Source organism: Megalobrama amblycephala, linkage group LG17, assembly GCF_018812025.1.
Source record: "Megalobrama amblycephala isolate DHTTF-2021 linkage group LG17, ASM1881202v1, whole genome shotgun sequence".
Classification (NCBI taxonomy): domain Eukaryota; kingdom Metazoa; phylum Chordata; class Actinopteri; order Cypriniformes; family Xenocyprididae; genus Megalobrama; species Megalobrama amblycephala.
Genome location: NC_063060.1, coordinates 29,502,068 through 29,522,173, shown reverse-complemented (window position 1 = coordinate 29,522,173; position 20,106 = coordinate 29,502,068). Strand labels below are relative to the sequence as shown.

Sequence of the window (20,106 nt, the reverse complement as noted above, 5' to 3'; positions counted from 1 at the left end):
ATTATTGGTTCATAACAGAATGGATAATTTGTCAGTCATGTGTTTAAAATGTTGCTAATAATAATAATAGTTTGTCATTGACATGAGATTGAGGTGTGCGAAAAAGAAAAAAGAAAGAAAGAAAAAAACAAACATTTCCTTTAATTCCAGAAGGCACAAATTGTAGGAATGACTTGTATAAAAAGGAAATCTATAAACACACATACTGATGTAAACTAAATGAAGAATGAGCTTTAATGGTTCCACAATTTCAGCCTTCAGTGTATGGTAACCTATTTAATGCACATTGTTACATATTTACATAAGTATTGTAAAATGAACCCATTCCCCCTGATATGGCTATCCTACAATGCTACAGAAGAAAGCACAACCAAGAGATCTACAAGAAGCTTCTAGCTTGCGCTTCACGTTATATGGGTTTATATTGTGTGGATTTCTTAAGAGTATCTTCTGTATTCCTGAGAAAAGTTGATAAAGCAAACATATAGGGTTGTGTGCATATTCCTGCAAGTGATAATTCATGTGTTAATCATGCACAAACACGGATCACTGCTATTTAACCATGATGTAACATACATCTGCCACAAAAGTTTCACTGAAAACATTGTTTACTTTATAACCATACATTATTGAGAATCAAAAAGGGTAACTGGCAATCGACAATGAAGAATAACATGTCAAGCAGGTATGCTTTTTAAAAAGCAATGTCATCAGACAATACGTATCTGACACAAATACATTTTCACTTGTATAATACTTCAGGTGAACAGAAGACTCTTTTTCCAATTGCACCATCGCAATACAGACAAACCCTTCCCCCTTCATTCTGTGTGCATATTCTCTCAAGTGATTGAATAATCAATAATATGACTTCAATAGATGCATTTAAAAACATTGACAAAAATCTGTACATTTTTGCAAGTCAATATTATGTAAAAAAAGAGAAAATAATCATAAATATAGTTATCAGATAATTACAAAGCACTGAAGTGACCATAAAAAGTGCACAGTTACTTAAATAAACTACAAAAAACAAACCTTAAATGCTTAACAAATTGACTTCATGTTGTTGACCATCAAAAAACAGAATAATGCACAAGACCTTCTCAGATCACACATGCAGAACGGCTTTATCATAATGTGTTCTCTCCGGACAGGTATTAAACCGTTTTTAAAAGGGCTTTGAATGTCAATTTCAGGCATTTCAATATTGACGGATCATTTTTGGTCATCCCGAGACCAATGAGAGACTCACAGACAATTATAATTAAAAACATGACATTTTAAAAAGGCACTACAAAGGCAGATAGTTTTTCCCCTTTAGCTGATCCGAGGAAGCATCTATCACCAAAGCTTGAGAGTATTACTTTATCCAACACATGGGGCTACAAAGCTATGCAGACACAAACAGTATGCCGATAAGGTTTGATCTAGTTGGGCTCTTTCCATGCCACCACACTGTGCTGAGTGGTAGACATAAATGGAGCAGAAGAGTGACAGGGTAGAGAGGGGACACAGTCTTTCAGTCATCGCCCCTGCATAAAGGCCCGAGCGAGGGATCCAGTCTACCAGTGTTACAGCTTTGGTGCAAAACCAGTCTTGAAATGTACCTACTTGTAATAAGGTATCTCATCCACGGTGCCTATGCAAGATCTTGTCCAGTTTGGACAGTATTGTGCCAACAGTTTGTTTCTTAGTGCAATGCGCAGTGCTGTTATTAGATAAACCCTGAATGCCGCCCCTTTATGCCCCTGGTCCTTTTGTTTGCTTATATGTATTACAGTATAAAGTTTTTTTTTTTGTTTGTTCATTTTGTTTTTGTTCATATCCTGTGCATTTATATGTTGCTTTCAATACCTTTCCCTCTTCCCCCAGTTAGTTTGGAGGCCTCTCTCACACTTTTAAAAAAAATCACGGCCGAGCAGCATCCTTGTGTCATGTGGACGTGGCTTCCAGGTAGCTCTGGAGTTTACGCACAGTTGATTCATCCAAGGAGAACAGGTCAAAGTCAAAGGTTGTATTGGTGATGTTGAAATGGCCAGTCTTCTCAATGAGGTTTACAATCTAAAAGAAACAAAGTAATGTGTCAATAAAAAAGCAGCAAACAGCAATCACTCCTGAAAGGTGACAAAAGTGTCATGAACCAAAAATCAGGCATTTTTTACAACCTAAAATGTTCAAAAATGATTATTTTCGAACTATCTTTCACATTCACTACTATTCTAAAGGCCAGTAAGACATTTTTTTAAAGGTGCCCTTGAATGAAAAACTGAATTTATCTTGGCATAGTTAAATAACAAGAGTTCAGTACATGGAAAAGACATACAGTGAGTCTCAAACTCCATTGTTTTCTCCTTCTTATATAAATCTCATTTGTTTAAAAGACCTCAGAAGAACAGGCGAATCTCAACATAACACCGACTGTTACGTAACAGTCGGGGTGTACGCCCCAATATTTGCATATGCCAGCCCATGTTCCCAACATTATGAAAGGCATTAGACAAGGGCAGCCAGTAACGTCTGGATGTGCACAGCCGAATCATTAGACTAGGTAAGCAAGCAAGAACAATAGCGAAAAATGGCAGATGGAGCAATAATAACTGACATGATCCATGATATCGTGATATTTTTAGTGATATTTGTAAATTGTCTTTCTAAATGTTTCGTTAGCATGTTGCTAATGTACTGTTAAATGTGGTTAAAGTTACCATCGTTTCTTACTGTATTCACGGAGACAAGAGCCGTCGCTATTTTCATTATTAAACACTTGCAGTCTGTATAATGCATAAACACAACTTCATTCTTTATAAATCTCTCCAACAGTGTAGCATTAGCCGTTAGCCACGGATCACAGCCTCAAATTCATTCAGAATCAAATGTAAACAATATAACAGTATACAATACTCACATAATCCAACGCATGCATGCCGCATGCATGACGAACACTTTGTAAAGATCCATTTGAGGGTTATATTAGCTGTGTAAATTTTGTTTAGGCACTATTTAAGGCAAGCGCGAGCTCTGTGGGCGGAGAGCACGAGATTTAAAGGGCCAGTAGCCCTGAATCGGCTCATTTATAATGATGCCCCAAAATAGGCAGTTAAAAAAATGAATTAAAAAAAATCTATGGGGTATTTTGAGCTGAAACTTCACAGACACATTCAGGGGACACCTTAGACTTATATTACATCTTTTTAAAAAAAGTTCTAGGGCACCTTTAATACTTTTATTCAGCATGAGTTAAATTGTTCTTTAGACTTTTACATTGTTACAAAAGATTTCTATTTCAAATAATTATTTTAGATTATTTTGACATTATATTTGACATTTTATATTATTATATAACAATGGTTCAACCTTAATGTTATGAAGTGACAAGAATACTTTTTGTGCGCAAAAACAACAAAAAAATAACTTTATTCAGTATTGGCCGGCTCCTGCGTCTGCAGCACTTGCATGCGTCGTGGTGCTCACGTGAACAGCGTCGGCCAATACTGAGTCGGCATTCTAAAAAAAACCTGGAAGTGCTGCAGTGTCTCTACAACGTAAACAGGTGGGAGAATGACATGGAAGAGAAGAAATTGTTGAATAAAGTCATTATTCTTGTTTTGTTTTTGCGGACAAATGTATTCTCATTACCTTATGGTTGAAGCACTGTAGTCACATGGACAATTTTAATGATGTCTTTACTACCTTTCTGAACCTTGAATGTGGTAATTATGTTGCTTTCTATGGGGGATCAGAAAACTCTCAGATTTCATAAAAAATATCTTAATTTGTGTTCAGAAGATGAACGAAGGTCTTACGGATGTGGAACGACATGGGAGTGGGAAATTAATGACAGAAATATAATTTTTGTGTGAACTAACCCTTTAATCATTTTTAACGTGTCCTGAAACAAGGCATTGATCAATCTTCAAAGGAGTTTTGGTATAATGCGTGATGGTGAAAGCATTTTTCAGAAAATACACTCAAACACAGAAATAACTTATTGTTACCTGCTGTAAAATATTCCTCTCTCTCAGAGCCATCAGCCTGCGATGGAGGTCCACAAGCTCTTCTGTATAAGCCTGTAATCAGATCACTCGTTTACAACTTCCATTGTAGTTTTATGTGCAATAAAAATCTGAATTTCAGCCACTGATGAGTAGAATTCAGTTATTTACCCTTCCTACCTTGTCGTATCCCCTCTTGAGCATCTTCTCACGGGTGCAAGAGTCTGGGCTCTTTTTTCCTAACATCTGACAAACACAAAGTATTTCAAAAAGATTTTAAATATAAACCTTATATAAACCAGTCTGAAGTTTCATCGTGATGCAATGCCAATCTTACCTTGAGGTTTGCTGCGCTCAGTTTGGGTAGAGGTGAGGGGGCTTCCTGGCTGGGAGGACGGGACTCCTCATTGCCATCACTCTCACTGTCCATGCTTAAACTGAAAAGGGGAAACTCATAATGAACTTGTGAAAGAAATATAAATCGTATTCAATGCGTAACGTGGTTGTGGTAATATTAATGATGTGTACAGTGTGGACAAAAGATTTTCAAGTTTCCTTTATAGTAAACATTTCAGTAATTCAAACAAGACCAAACTGGATCACAAAGTGCATGGTACAAACCGAGAGTCCTGATTGGGTGGAGTTGTTTTCATGGGCGTCTCAACCTCAGAGCTGCTGTCATCATCAGAGCCTTCAGAGTGCATATCCTCTACCATAGAACGAAGCGGCCCTGGAAACAATCATTACATTCAACCAAACTTAATGAAGCGACACACTACTGAACATACAATTTACAATTCATGATTAAACTCCCAGTACCTTGGCCTTGCTTCTGCGATGGCTCAAAGTCAGAATCAGAGCTGGAGCTCGAGCTGGAACTCGATGGACTGGATGGAGCCGACTGCTAAAAAACAACATCCTTGAGCTTTAGTACATTTGAATACATTCAAATCCCCGTTCTGCTGACGGAAAGACATAAACGTACCTCTGATTTGGAAGAGGCTTCATCCTCAGAGTTGGATTCGTCAGAGTCGGGCTGCCTTTTCACTTCCTGCGCCTCTGGTTTCATCTTGGGCCAGTGGCCTTTATCTTTAGGGGTTTTCTTCTCGGGGTATGAGGAGGGTGTTGTTGAGGTAATACGGGGAGAGTTGCTGCTGTAGCCTCCGCTCACAGGCCCCTTCATGCCCTCGGAGCCCATTCTCTTCTGTTTCTTGGTACTTAGCTTCGGAGACTCCATGGCAGATGACGGCCGCTTGCTCGGGGTTCGAGTGTCTAGCTGACCCCCTCCACCCGTCACTGCTCCACCACCTTTTGGAGACATGCCATCCATCTTAGACTCTCTGACCGTAAGTTTGGGCTCTTTGAAGGCTGCTTTGGGTACAGGTTTCCCCTCGTCTTTTCCTCTACCATCCGGGGCTTTCTTTGAAAAAGAGGATGACGATTGGTCTCGTGAGGACTTGCTGCCCTCACGATCGCTCTCTCGGGACGTGGCCTTGCTCTCAGAGTCCTTTCGCGTGCGCTCTCTGTGCTCTTTGGTTGCCTTATGGGCTTTAAGGCCTTTGCTGCTCCCACTTCCTCCATCTTTACTTGACTCCTACAAAAAAGGTTTTAAAAGACTGATCTTTAAATGCATACTCATAACAGCTTGGAAACCATCCAGAACACCCTACCATTGTGACCCTACTACAGTTTTGCTCAATAAGCACTCACCCCCATATCGTTCTAAACCCATAAGATTTTCATTCACCTTCAAAACACAACTGAAGCTATTTTTAATGAAAGCTCCAATGAATGTGCACTCCACCAAAATTCTGACTCTTCAAAAAGTTCATAAAGACATTGTAAAAGGAATCCATATGAATCGATTGGTTTAATCATCAAATATGGTCAAGTGAAGCTCAAATTATGGCATTTCCACGGAGCAATACGGTACAGTACAGTACGCAATTATTGACGTTTCAATTGTCAGAAGTTGTGAATGGTACCAAAATAGCAAACCGTACTGTACCATTTTTTTTTTTTTACCACTTCCGTTGGGGTACCTAAAGGATGGAGCTAGACTCACTGCAGAGCGTTGATTGGTTGACAGAGAATCCTCATTTGCGCATGCTACAAGGGGAATGACAACACAAGAGGTGCCATTTTTTTAAATATACAGTTGAAACACAATACTGTTGCAACACGATGTCGGCACTCAGCAATGTACCATGGTCAACCCAGGAGATGTAGACCTTCCTGTGTATCATCAGTTAAGAAAAGGTGCAAATGAAACTCGATGGCATGGTGAGAAACTAAAAGGTTTTCCAGCATGTTTCTGAGAGGATGGCTGCTGAGGGGTTCCAGCGGACGTTTGAGAAATGCCGCATTAAATGCAAGAAACTGCGGAGCGACTACTGTAACTTGAAAGACCACAACAGCTGGAGTTGTTGTTTACTGTGTCGCTTTCTTCTTGACATGAGAATGACATTGATTGCTACTTTCTGGCATACACCACGCCTATCAAATAAGGGTACTATTGGCAGTGGAAACGCAAGCCAGATAAGGGTCTGAATTCCTGGGATTCGTAGAACTCGCCACAACTGAATACGGCAGGGTACAAGTTTTGAATTGCTGAGTGCAGGAGGGAAGGTACTGATTTGTGCGTGGGAAAAGTTACTCAAAATTATTTTATGCTTTAAAGATACAGAATGTCAATCGTCTATTTTGTAACAACAACAAAAAAAGTTTAGAGGCACAGGGTTGGATATTCTCAATGTTTTTTGGTTCGGGTTGTATGAGACATCAAGGGAAAGCACCTTCCTTTTTTCTGTTGCAACAAATGTAACAAAGTGAGGTCTGAAGTGTCACGTGTGTGTGGGAATTGGATAAAGTAGCCTATGACACTGAAGCGTGACAGAATCTTACTGGAACATGACAAGAAAAACTGAATAGATCTCTACCTGTGGGATTTTGCAGGTGGGAGCAGGACGAAACGTAAAAGTCGTGGATGGGAGCCGGAAGAAATATAACTTCAGACAGAATGTTGCAGGAATAGGACTGAAAAATTAATCCTGTGTAGACCTCTAGTTCAAATGTACTTGTGTAACACGTGAGAACAAACACATTGGTTCTCATGAGTCAAGCATGTTTGAGCTTCAGTTTAGCATATTTGATGTGCTCTATATATGTGCACTGATTAATGTTTATATGTGAATAAAAACCTAAATTAAATCGAAAAAAGATTTGAATTAAACTGCTGATATATCCAGCCATTCATTTGGTTTACATTTGCAATCTCTTTTTTAAAAGGTTAAAGTTTGGGCGAAAGAAACAATCTCTCAGGTTTCATTAAAAATATCTTAATTTGTGTTCTGATGATGAAAGAAAGTCTTACAGGTTTGGAATGAGATGAGGGTGAGTAATTAATCAACGATCCCTTTAAGCAAAAACTTTCTTTTTTGTGAAAGTGTGCAAAATATTGCAAATTTCAAAATTAAACAATAAGACTATCAACCTTAAACCCTTCAAATAGGTTTCAAAAACAATTTAAATAATTATTTTAAATAATTTAAATAACTCTTTGACCAAAGAATGACTTTTTGTTTACTAACCTTTACTGCATGAGAGGACTTGATCTTCTTGGGGTCTGAGAAGGCAGAAAGTGGAATAGTCGGCAGCATTGGATAATCTGGACTGGGCCTTGGCATCATCTCCGCTCCCTCAGGAACAACTATAGCCTGAGACAAGAATAACACCCCAACGGAAAGAGAGAGTGAGAGTCTGTTGAAAAGAGCTGATTACAGAGGTACAGAAAAAGCAAGAACAAACAGCCCCACTCACCCCACCGGCCTTGACCAGCTTGCGTCGAAACTCGTGTGTGGGGTTATTAAACGTAAGCTTCTCACAGCGCAGGTGGTTGACAGGTGGGTTGCCCTCCAGGTTCAAGAAAAGATCATAATTAAAGCACACCTTTTTAGGCTCCTCCTGTGAGGGAAGAGACAAGCATGTTTAGGCTTCATAGATATTTTAAAAAAAATATGCTGAGTTGAACATAAGTATCAAACCCGAACCTCAATCTAGCAGTGTGTGAAACATTTACAGTAAAGATTAAGTTAGGAGAAAACATTAGAAGAAAACCTCCAGAAATATTCCACTATGAATTCTGGAAAAGTAAGTATACAATATAACAATACAAAAAGGAAGTAAGTCTTAAAGTGAAAAACAAATTCGCATATTCTTACCATTTACACCCCCTCCAAGTTCTCTGCAGATCAACAGCTTCATGTCAATTCTCTGTTAGCTTGTCTGTAAATCTGTTCGCTCCCAGTGCAAATACTGAGTTCACCTAGTTGTGTGACCTTTACCTTTACCAAATTGCAAAACTCTTCATCACAACGTTTTTCCAATACAGACAACAAACTGCTTAAAAATAACGCAGCCAGGCACACATCTAAATGACTGAGCACAACAATCTGACAGCCTTTTCATGTGTTTTGCCTGAAATACCAGTTATTCATGTCAAAGGTGACGAAATGCAGATACTGCTGTAGATATGGGGTGATGTGCTCACCTTGTTTTTGAAATAGACCTCTATGGGCATGAGGAAACCAGCATAGCCAGACTCTTCCACTTTATATGGGGGCTCTTTACAAACTGTGAAAAAAACAAGAAATACTTTGTTAATGTTTAGCTATCATTTTTTCAATCTACACTGAAACAGAAATATGAATCTACATGTACATACTACATAAGGTCAGGTGTGCTATTTCTTTGCCACTACGGACACCACAAAATTGCAAAAACAACCATTTTTTCCCGAACAGGTTTCTGCAACACTCCTAAAATCAGGTAGCCCCACCCAAAAATCATGCTATTGGTTGAGCCAGAGGTTGACATATCAGACCACTCAAACAAACAGGGAGATATTTTGAAAGCAGCCCAGAGACAAAGTGTTATCACTTTTAAAGAAGTCAACCTACAATTAGCACAATTAACTGGGATAGAAAAATGTAACATTAAAAAAGGACACACTTCACCTTTAAATACAACCCCTGACAAAAATTATTAAAAATCACAGATATGACACAAAACAATTTGCTTAATAACTGAAAAATCTGACTTTGTAAAACATTCCTGAAACAACTTAAATTTGGTATATTGTTAAAGGAACAAAATATGGAATCACACAATGTTGAAGAAAAAATATATAGAATCACCTTGTAATTTGCATTTCTAAAGCAAATACTGGGTACACTTTAATTAAAGGTGTCCTTGTTACAGTGTAACTATACATTTAAGTATTGAGTAATATTAATTAATATGCATACTACATAATTAAGGTTATGGACTGGTTTAGTTGCATGCAATTATGCATAATTTATTGTTGTTGTTGTTGTTATTACAGTAAGTACATGTAACAAGGGCACAAAGGGTTATACTTAATTTTAAGGTGACATAGTTACATTGTACTTACTCCAGTAAGTACTGAGTAATAATAATTAACTACATGTACTTACTATAGAGTTACAGTTAGGTTTAGGGATAGTTACTTGTAATTATGCATAATTTACTGCTATTACTATAGTAAGTACATGTAGTAATGTGTAACTACGTCATCTTAAAATAAAGTTATTATTACCTATTGACAATTAATCAGCGGTAAAGAGAGAGCTTACAAGTCAAGTCACATTGATTTATATAGAGCTTTATACAAAACAGATTGTCAAAGCAGCATCACAGTAATAAACAGGAAATTAATACATTATTAAAGAAAAATTCAGTTCAGTTGTTGATTCAGTTCAGTTCAATAACAGACCTTATTAATCTGTTGGATGTTTTTAATTGAAAGGAAACATGGCCCCAACAAGAGAGATGTCAACTGAAACAATGGTTCAAGAAGGAAATCCAACACGGAATGTGGCAAAACAAGTGTGGTGATTGCGTAATTTTTGCCAGGATTGGTAATGTTTTCAATGCTAGTTATTGTAGTTGCTATACGATTACTTTTATATTATACTAGATCTTAGGTTTTACATGCTATAACTACACAAAGCATGTAAGTCTGGACAACAGCCTGAGTTAAAAGGCAGATTTAACACAACAGAAGATGGGTGTACACACTAGGCCTTTCTTTAATACTGATTGAAAGGGAATCTTAACCTGCAACACTGTGGGTATAAAGTTACAGTGTTATAAAGTACACTCAGAATATAACCTGCCTCTCTTAGGTTTTGGGAAGCTTTCGTGAAGGCGGAAGACAACTCTCTCCACAAAGTGCTGGATGTCACATGCCTCTGGGCCCCGAACAAACACCATCCAGTCATGTGTGAAGCCCTCGTTAGTGACTTTCTTCCTTAACTGGGCTCTGTGTCCCAGCTCCAGTTTCACCTGCACAGTGCACTGTAATAAGAGGAACACAACAATAATCCACCAGAAGACTAAAGGCCGTTTTCTATTCTGAACATGGGTACACAATAACAATAAGCACTGCTGAATTGCAATATTTGATCAGAGATTGACATAATATAGACCAGAGTGAGACTACAAAGGACTAACTTCTCAACACTACTGTCAGATCTAGACTTCATATCTGCGAGAAATCAACCTGCTTTATCGCTCTGACAGCTGGAGATGGAAACTCACAGTTCTGTGACATTCTTCACACCCTTGATGGTTTATTGTTTACAGCTTTTCTTGGTATGGAAACAAAATTAACGATTGTATGCGATAGCTCATTGTGGTTAATAAATTCCTTGCCTATGTTGAATGAGTTTGCATCCTATTCACGCCTAAAGCATTTTTTCTCTCCAGTGACTGCATAATACAAAACTACACAAGCAGTGCATGTCAAAAATAACTTGATAAAAAAAAAAGTAAAAGTTCAAGACAAAGGTTGGCCTTGGCTTTAGGTTGGCTAGAAAAGGCCTGGACATTAAGTTTGAAGACATTTTAAAAGCTTGAAGTTTTATGGTTTTAAGACTGAAGTAGTTTCAATAAGGTTAAGGTCATGCATTCAGACAGACAGACAGATAGATAGCAATTAGAGCACTGGAATTTTGCATATCTAATGAGCTGTCATTGAATCAGCTGTCTTGAATTCAGGTGAGTACTGAAGAGACTTCTGAGATATTTTTTTTTTCTATTGAAAATCGTCAGATGCTGTTGAATTAATAAAGTGTAATTATTTGTAATTCAATGAAAGAATTTTCTCGTGATGTCTGTCTCAAAAGCAAGTGAGCCCCCTATCTAGACAGCATGTTTGGCGATAGGGGCGTTCGAACGTTCGCGCGCGCCGGGCCTGTGACGCCCACAAATGCTGTCTATGTAGACAGCTCACTAGGTTTTGTGACAGTCTCCGCACTAGCCGGACAGCTAGTGAGTGTTGGAACTCAAGAGTAAATCAGTCCTATAGGCCAAATGCTGAGGTTTCTAAAAAGACAGATTTGTTTCTGTAAGCACATCTTCGTCACGACTTAAATTTACATAAAACACTGATATAATTCCGCGGGTTTCCAGCTTTAAGCCTCGTACGAGTGACTAGCTGGCTAAGTTAGCATCCTGACCATCTTCAGAAAAACGTTGGCCTCGCGTCTTTCATTATAAACAATAAAATCATGCATATATGTCTCTAATGACTGTCTGGCAGTGTCAGTAAAGTCTTATTACCATGTTCTCCATTGTTGCCTGTGTTCCGGTTGTTTAGTTTATTTACAAAAGCGTTGAAGTAGATTGAATGTGCATCCTCGCTCTTACACATCTGATGGAGTGTGAAGGGAGAAACTGAACAGTTTGAACAAATGGCCGCGACACTGACAGTTTTTAAAATAAAAGCAGAATGGCTTTCATCTAATTGTGTTTCTCGTCCACGTTTCAACTACTTTAATTATTTGCTTACATACTATGCAAATTAAAGTTACTCCGCCCTTTAAAAATTACGGAAAGGTTCACACTAACTTTCTTTCGTGAAGTTCTTAAAGTATTTTTAACAGATCCATTTAATTAATTACACCATAAAAGTGAAATTATACAATTTATAAACAGACTATTAAATACTTAAATTCCACCACAGAAAATCATGCAAGATATTAAAATAAGATAAAGTCCCATCACACTTTTTCATTTTTTCTAACAGGCTTTATTTGCAGGTAGTAAACACTACAGAAACAATAACAAGTGGCCAAGATTTATTTTTTTAAACATGAATACTGTTCTGGAGATACAGCCTCCTGCAAAAATATATTTTTTTAAAAATGTAGGTGACATAATATTACATTACTCAGGTTATTTATATGCAATTCCAAATTATATAATGAAACCTAACAAGTCTTTTTCTAAGCCTAGATGACTGGCAAATGCTTTCTGAAGACAAGGCATGCAGAACTTCATGCTAATTGTGATAGTGATTAGATCCAGACCATAGAGATTGTTGAAGTCCACACTGACAGTCAAATGAAAACATTGAGTCAAAAAGCTACAACAAAAGCTCTTTGTCAATCAGCAGGTTTCGCATCTCATTTCATGCTAGAGCTGTGTATAAGTTGAGTTCTCAGTGTGCAGTGAAGTCTTAGCCAGTAAAGAAGCAGTGCCAATCTCTGTATCTGTAAAATGCACAGAAGGTTCAGTCTGGTGAGATGATGTCACTCCATTGTGTAATTATTTTCAAAAGACTAAAGGCTGGAATATACTACACGACTACTAAAACACCAAACGTCATACACTTGCTGACTGATCATTCGTTACCAGACTTTCAAGTCGCTCCGAGCACAACAAACTTGTGCAGAAACATGCGCTTAGATGCTAGGAGACATATGACAAACGTGTTCTAAAATATCCTCCTGTTTGATATCCTCCAACTGGATGGAATCAGAGTCTAAAGCTAATAAAATAATACTCTGTGCCCATTATACACTACATGACTTTCTGTGAAATCTGTCATCTCCGACTGCCCAAAATCTGCAGGCTGGCTCTGGCTTTCAGCAACTTGCGTCAACTCGTCCAGACTGCAAATCAGAAATCTGTGCAAAAGTTGTGTAGTGTATTCCAGCCTTAACCCATTGAAATACAAAGTGAAAGTGTACTCAATTCATTAAAAGGATTATAATTAAAATTTTGAAGAAGGGAATCATACCATGATCACCATTCACTTTGCCACCTGGGTTCTTGTGCTGGCCTTCAATGTGAGCGGTCATCTCCCCCCGGTCTGGGGTGCAGTGGCCACACTGTAGGCAGCTGTATCGCCCTCTTGTGTGTTCCCACAGGATGCGGCAGTTGAAGGACTGAGCTGAAAGATTTAATTAACGGGCGAGTCATTAAAATCAAAACCAACTCAAAGACGATCATATTTATGGTTATACGTTCATTGAGAATGTTTGTAGACAGAAACAGAAAACCTTCACCAGTAAAAACATGGATTGACTTGAGCTGGAAAAAGAACCCCAATGATCACTGACATCAGCTCATATACAAAAGCAATATTATTCACACAATCAAAATGATTAAACCCAGTTTAGACGGATGAAAATGGAAAATTAAGCGCTCTCAACATCTCCACACATGATTATTATGATACAGCACCATCTCTTGCCAGAAATGACCACCTTATATTTGCAAAATGCTAATGGGAAGGGGAAAAAAGTGGAAGTAAAGGAACACTGGCCCTAAAAGCAGACTCTCTGATGTCTCATTACATGTTAGTGAAGCCCCCGGACATGTGCATTTAGGATCGGATGGGAGTGGACTGAGTCGTGCAGCTAGATGGCACACCCAGGGAAACACTAAGACCGGTTAAAGCAGGGGAAGGGAAGGAGAATTAGCATCTAAAGTATAATTTGAGGGATGATCTGATTGTTCCCTCAAGCAATGTGTGTGTGGATTCTCTGTGCCTCACCTGGACTTCATCTCTACTTAAACTCTGACTGCTTGGAGAGTTCCATCTGTGCAAAAGGGGCCCGGGCGGGTCTGGCAGGACAGTGCAACATGACAAAACACAGTTCACTCAAAGTGGCCATGGCCAAGGCTTAGGCATTTCCCCCCAAGTGACTTACAAATTCCCTTTAAAAAGGACTCACACCTGTTGATAAGCAGGTGAGATCAGTTGAGCAAACTGGAAAATACACAGGTGAACAGCGTCTAAAATGTAGGATGATTTAAGGAACACTGGGTCTCATTCACTAATAATTGCATGGGTTATTCAGATTTATGTGCACTGGAGAACTTCTTATGGAAAAAAAAAAATTCACTTAGTTTACAACACATGGATTTGTTAACCTTGTTCTACTGTTAATGAATATGGAGTATTCTAAAAGAGCAAATGTGTGCCCACGGTTAGTGATTTGCATAAAGCATGCCCAAACAATCTCACTTTAAGGGCTTTCCGCACAAACTTTCCTTGGCAGCATATCTATCTAAAATTTCATCTTAACACATTGCGTATATACAGTGCTCAGCGTAAATGAGTACACCCCCTTTGAAAAGTAACATTTTAAACAATATCTCAATGAACACAAAAACAATTTCCAAAATGTTGACTAGACTCAGTTTAATATAACATCTGTTTAACTTATAACATGAAAGTAAGGTTAATAATATAACTTAGATTACACATTTTTCAGTTTTACTCAAATTAGGGTGATGCAAAAATGAGTACACCCCACAACAAAAGCTACTACATCTAGTACTTTGTATGGCCTCCATGATTTTTAATGACAGCACCAAGTCTTCTAGGCATGGAATGAACAAGATGGCGACATTTTGCAACATCCATCTTTTTCCATTCTTCAAGAATGACCTCTTTTAGAGACTGGATGCTGGATGGAGTGTGATGCTCAACTTGTCTCTTCAGAATTCCCCTTAGGTGTTCGACTGGGTTCAGATCAGGAGACACTGAATCACTTTCACCCTGTTCTTCTTCAGAAATCCAACAGTGGCCTTAGATGTGCGTTTAGCATCATTTTCATGTTGGAAAAGTGCACGATGACCAAGGGCACGGAGTGATGGTAGGATCTTCTCTTTCAGTATAGAGCAGTACATCTGTGAATTCATGATGCCATCAATGAAATGCAGCTCGCCGACACCAGCAGCACTCATGCAGCCCCACATAAGGACACTGCCACCACCATGTTTCACTGCAGGCACCATGCATTTTTCTTTGTATTCCTCACCTTTGCAACGCCATACAGTTTTGAAGCATCAGTTCCAAAAACATTTATCTTGGTCTCATCACTCCAGAGTATAGAGTCCCAGTAGTCTTCATCTTTGTCAGCATGGGCCCTGGAAAACTCTAGGCAGGCTTTTTTGTGCCTGGGCTTTAGGAAAGACATCTTTTGTGGATGGCACCCATGCATGCCATTCTTCTGCAGAGTACACTGTCTTGTGTCACAGGAAATAGTCACCCCAGTTTGGCTTTCTACTTCTTTAGATAACTGCAGTGAACTTGCATGCCGATTTTCTTCAACCCTTCTCATAAGAAGAGGCTCCTGTTGAGGTGTTAACTTCCGTGGATGACCTGGACATCTCAGTGAGATGGTTGCAGTTCCATCTTTTTAACATTTTTGTACCACTTTTGCTACAGTATTCTGACTGATAAGTAAAGCTTTGCTGATCTTCTTGTAGCCTTCACCTTTCTGTTGTAAAGAAATTATTTCCTTTCTCAGGTCTTGACATTTCTCTTCCATGTGGTGCCATTGCTGACAGCATGAAATGGGAAGGGGTTTTAACACCCTTTTATAGTCAATTGTCTGCTGGACACCTGTGTAATGAATAATTAGACTCACCTGTGGTTGAATTCTTGTTAAATTAGACATTTGTAGTCTAAAATTTAGCTTTGCTCCAGAGACTTTCAGTGGGGTGTACTCATTTTTGCATCACCCTAATTTGAGTAAAACTGAAAATTTTGTTTTTTAAGTTAAATTATTAACCTTACTTTCATGTTATAAGTTAAACAGATGTTATATAAAACTTAGTCTTGTCAACTTTTTGGAAATTGTTTTTGTGTTCATTGAGATAGTTTAAAATGTTACTTTTCAAAGGAGGTGTACTCATTAACGATGAGCACTGTATGTACATAATATATTTGATTATATGTGATTTTGTGAGCACGTGATTTCAGTTCATCTTACACTTTTTTAAAATAAATTTAGAAAAAAAAAAAAATTGCATGAAAGTTATTGATGAATCATGATCTGATATTCCTGAACAAATTTGTGCCTATGCATGGATAGTGAATAAGACCCATTGTGAGCAATGACACTTTCTTTCAAGGGTTAGTTCACCCAAAAATGAAAATTCTGTCATTAATTACTCACCCTCATGTCATTCCACACCCGTAAGACCTTTGTTCATCTTCGGAACACAAATTAAGATATTTTTGACAACTTTATTCAACAATATCTTCTCTTCTGTGTCATTCTCGTACGCTGTTCATTCAGTGCTTCCAGGTTCTACGTCAGAATGGCAGCGCAGTATTGGCCGGCTCCTGCATCAGCATCACACGCATGCATCATGCTGCTCACGTGAACAGCAAGATATTGTCGTTATATTTGTTTTGTGTTTGTGCACAATAAGTATTCTTGTTGCTTCATAAAATTAAGGTTGAACCACTGCAGTCACATTGACTGTTGTAACAACATCTTTAGTACCTTCCTGGACCTTGAAAATGTTGGTTAAATTGCTGTCTATGGACGAGTCAGACAGCTCTCGGATTTCATCAAAAATATCTTAATTTGTGTTCCGAAGATGGACGAAGGTCTTACGGGTGTGGAACGACATGATGGTGACAGTAATAATGACAGAAATTTAATTTTTAGGTGAACTAACCTTTTAAGTCGGCTTTCCTCACTCACAGAGGAAAGCTTTATGAGATCCATTCACCTTGGTTCTTCCTCCAGACTGCGTTTGATCCTGGCGATGACGGCAGGGGCGGTGAAGAGGGCAGACTGGGAGGACCAGACCTGGGAGACCTCTGCTGCTGCTGTTGCCCGGGATCTGGCAGGATAGCTGGGTTAACAGGAGACAGAGTAGGTGGAAAGGGGCTGTAGGGGGATTCTGGTTTGCAAGGAAGATTTTGGGTTGAGGCAGAACTTAGAGTGGCAAGGAGCAGAGATGCAGGGCCTGCAGGGGTCGGGTTCATGAAAGCACTGTTTTCTGGGGGCCGCTGGGTTACTGGCATGTTTGCTGGTGTTGCTAAAGAGGGCATAGATGGCATAGACTCCATCTCCTCAGTTATATTTGGGGCTAAGAGGGGACCAGATGGTTCCATGTCACCAGAAGTGAGAGGGACACCGGTGGGCTCTGCGTCAGGTGCCATTCCAGGCTCTGTCTTTACTGCAGCCTTATTCTTAGCAACCTTAGCACAGGTCTGCAGGTGTTTGAGGAGAGTGCGGTAAGAACGCAGTTTGGCCCTGCAGCTCTCGCACCTAAAGGGCATAGAAATAATGATAATGAGGAAGCATAATGCTTAAATATAATATTACAAAACAGAAGTGATTGGGGATTAAAAAGAAAAGTTTTAAAAATTAAAAAAATTAATCAAAAGAAAAACATAAAAAAAAAAAAAAAAAAAAAAAAAAATGTAAGAAAATGTATACAAAAAGATAAAAATACATTGATAACAGAAAATTGTAAATTGCTTAGTGAAATTGAGAGAGCATTTTTAAAGACATTGGTTCCAAATTTGGTTCCAGATAAAAGAGGACCTCTAAGGGAAAATTGTGAACTGAGCTAGTTGTTTTATTTGATACTGAAACAATGGCAAAAAAGAGTGAAATATTTGTTTGTTTGTTTTTAATGCCATGACAGCTTCTTTGGCAATTTTCATGGCGAAAATCATACATGCGCTACTAAAATTGAATACAGATACTACTAAACTACTTACTAAATAAGATATTCAAGACCAGTTTCTTCTAAAAAATACATAAAATTACAATGTGGATTAAAACCTTTCCAAATAAACTAATTTTCTCAGAAGAGCAGAAAGAGACAATTTATAAATAAACATATCCTTATTAAGAAAGAAAGAAGCCTAAATGCAAAGCGGAACTCACAGGAAAAAATAATTTGGCTTGTGATGGTGTCTCATATGTTCCATGAGCTGCTGCATGTTGTTGAATGAACCATCGCATCCTATTTGAGAGCACAGGAAAGCTTTCCCTAAAGAATAAAGGAGAGTGCATTAGACACCAAATTCCTGATGTGACACTTTTTATGACTATAAATTAACTGATTAAATGATAACAAACAGCATTTCATCCATCAAGTGCACTAGTACAAAAAATAAATATAATAATAATTTGTACAGGCATGTTGATCTTATACCTGGAAGAGACTGAGCAGTGTTCTTTTGATGGTCCTGAAGATGACTATTCAGTGCTTCTGGACTGTTGTAGGTCCTCTTGCACCCATAAAATGAGCAGGACAATTGACAGCCTGGTGGAACATTGTCTGCTACTTAAAATAGGGTTTACCATGCATGAACATTGAAACAACAAATTAAAACATAGTACTAATATTGACATACCTTCCATCATGGTGATTGCTTAGAGTTAAGGAAATGGAATCGATGCTTTTCCAGCCAGAACTGCACTTTAAGATTGCTCTAGTTCAGACAAGATAAATGAAATAAAATATGATATAGCGCATTCATTCTCATGCACACTTTCAGTGAATGGCACGTAGTAAGTTCTAATGTGGGTGTGCACAGACTAACAACACAGTAGACTTAAAAGAAATTAGTGTAGAGTAACATGCATTTGATCAATAACAGTGTTTAAACAATAAGCAACCCATTGACTTTACTGACGAAACTAATAGAACATCTCACTAACGTAAACAATCAGGGACGTGCACGGACAGCCAGCACGCACGCACGCACGCACGAGCTAGCAGACAACAACAAATTATCACATTATCTGCTTAGAATACATGTGTTCATGAGAAATTATTTATAGTGCACAACGATCATACCACTTACTATGAATGGATTTCGCGGCGTTTTCAAAGCTTCTTTTCAAAAATAGACAGTAATTCAAATGAAAGGCGTTACCAAGCTAGATCGCATTTCCACTCTGGCTACGTGCGATACGTTCATCTTTAAATATCGCGAGAACATAGCGCGCGTTTGCGCGTTCCAGTTCATGCTGTTGACTGATGACAGACAGACAAGATGATTACATTATTTTTCATTTCCATTTTTATTCAAGTGAGTTTCTGAGTTATTTTTACAACCTATTTTATTTTTGTAGCAGATTTTAGTTTTAGTTCATGTGTTATCCGCAACATAGAGATTAATAAAAAGACAGGAATTTAAAATACTGCTCAGTCTGCAATGTTGTTGATAGAATAAATACATTATGCTAGTGGAAGTGGCATCTTGAGGGTATTTTCTATATATTGTGTGGTTTGTACTGTAATATCTACTTGTTTTTTTCTTAAATATTCAATGACTTTAGCAGTCTAAAAGGTTTTCCTGTTATTATATGTCTTCCTGTCTGTAGTTGAGCAATCAGAAGGCTCCATAATGTCAAGGGAAATCCTATAATTGTTGATGCAGCTTGTAGACATGGCAAGTAAATGAGATTAGTACAATTTGTTACAGTTGCTTTCCAAGCACTATTTCTATACATGTTTGATGTTGTTTAAACTTGTGGGTTTAAAAAAAAAGAAAAAAGAAATTTAGCTCAGCTACACTTCTAATTATTAGCAGAAATTTATTTGAATAATTTTTTTATCTTGAACATAGATGGCACAAAATCTTATCTCAACACATTTAATAAAGAATAAGCTCTTCTTAATTTAACATTTCATCGGAATATCATCATTTTTAATATTTACTAAGTCGAAACGAGTTTATTCGATCTGAGTTTATTTGATCTAATTTTGTGTCTGGAAAATTGTGATCTGTGACATTGTATGGTGTTGAATACGTTTCACATAACTTACGCATTTATTTTCAAATGTTATAATATTTAGACTTAATTGACCTAAATGACCAGCAGATGACTGCAGTGATCAACACATCCTGCCAGTGGTTCTAAACCAAGATTAATTAAATGAATTTAAATTATGTTATATTAAAATAATGCAAAAATAACCCTTACCCTCTCCCCTCCTCTGAAAAAATTATTATAAATTTTAAAAT

General features: G+C 37.9%; 2 protein-coding genes across 12 annotated transcripts; both read right to left on the bottom strand.

The window, feature by feature from the left end:
• Positions 1 to 121: 121 nt before the first annotated feature.
• Positions 122 to 11,840, bottom strand: mllt1b (MLLT1 super elongation complex subunit b). 6 transcript variants are annotated; one of them, XM_048164710.1, is made up of 12 exons: positions 11,640 to 11,840; positions 10,193 to 10,373; positions 8,545 to 8,627; positions 7,815 to 7,958; positions 7,586 to 7,711; positions 4,981 to 5,589; positions 4,815 to 4,896; positions 4,617 to 4,725; positions 4,333 to 4,432; positions 4,167 to 4,241; positions 3,999 to 4,070; positions 122 to 2,064 (listed from the first exon to the last, which is right to left on the bottom strand). In XM_048164710.1, the coding sequence occupies exons 1-12, from the start codon at positions 11,649 to 11,651 to the stop codon at positions 1,936 to 1,938; spliced, it is 1,722 nt and encodes a 573-aa protein (XP_048020667.1). In that variant the 5' UTR covers positions 11,652 to 11,840; the 3' UTR covers positions 122 to 1,935. The 6 variants fall into 6 exon arrangements, with proteins under 6 accessions (XP_048020667.1, XP_048020669.1, XP_048020666.1 ...); XM_048164712.1 differs by having other exon boundaries at positions 4,176 to 4,241; positions 11,640 to 11,839; XM_048164709.1 differs by having other exon boundaries at positions 4,815 to 4,899; positions 11,640 to 11,835.
• Positions 11,841 to 12,085: 245 nt separating this feature from the next.
• Positions 12,086 to 19,087, bottom strand: znf414 (zinc finger protein 414). Of its 6 annotated transcripts, XR_007181053.1 has the most exons (8): positions 18,940 to 19,087; positions 18,487 to 18,564; positions 18,285 to 18,416; positions 18,014 to 18,119; positions 16,842 to 17,386; positions 13,861 to 13,931; positions 13,102 to 13,254; positions 12,086 to 12,571 (listed from the first exon to the last, which is right to left on the bottom strand). XR_007181053.1 is itself a non-coding variant. In XM_048164716.1 (7 exons), exons 2-7 carry the CDS (start codon positions 18,494 to 18,496, stop codon positions 12,495 to 12,497), a joined length of 1,023 nt encoding a protein of 340 aa, XP_048020673.1. In that variant the 5' UTR covers positions 18,497 to 18,564; positions 18,940 to 19,087; the 3' UTR covers positions 12,086 to 12,494. The 6 variants fall into 6 exon arrangements, 5 of the variants coding, with proteins under 5 accessions (XP_048020673.1, XP_048020674.1, XP_048020675.1 ...); XM_048164716.1 differs by lacking the exon at positions 13,861 to 13,931; XM_048164717.1 differs by lacking the exon at positions 13,861 to 13,931 and having other exon boundaries at positions 18,285 to 18,413.
• Between the last annotated feature and the right edge of the window lie 1,019 nt (positions 19,088 to 20,106).

Excerpts from the sequence above, each read along its gene's own strand:
- mllt1b (XM_048164709.1), bottom strand. Across the intron at positions 4,900-4,980 it reads AAGCCTCTTCCAAATCAGAG|CAGTCGGCTCCATCCAGTCC; the intron begins GTACGTTTATGT and ends GTTGTTTTTTAG. Across the intron at positions 4,242-4,332 it reads TGAGCGCAGCAAACCTCAAG|ATGTTAGGAAAAAAGAGCCC; the intron begins GTAAGATTGGCA and ends TGTGTTTGTCAG.
- znf414 (XM_048164716.1), bottom strand. Across the intron at positions 13,255-16,841 it reads AGTCTGGAGGAAGAACCAAG|CTCAGTCCTTCAACTGCCGC; the intron begins GTGAATGGATCT and ends TAAATCTTTCAG. Across the intron at positions 12,572-13,101 it reads CAAAGTGAATGGTGATCATG|ATACAGAGATTGGCACTGCT; the intron begins GTATGATTCCCT and ends TGCATTTTACAG.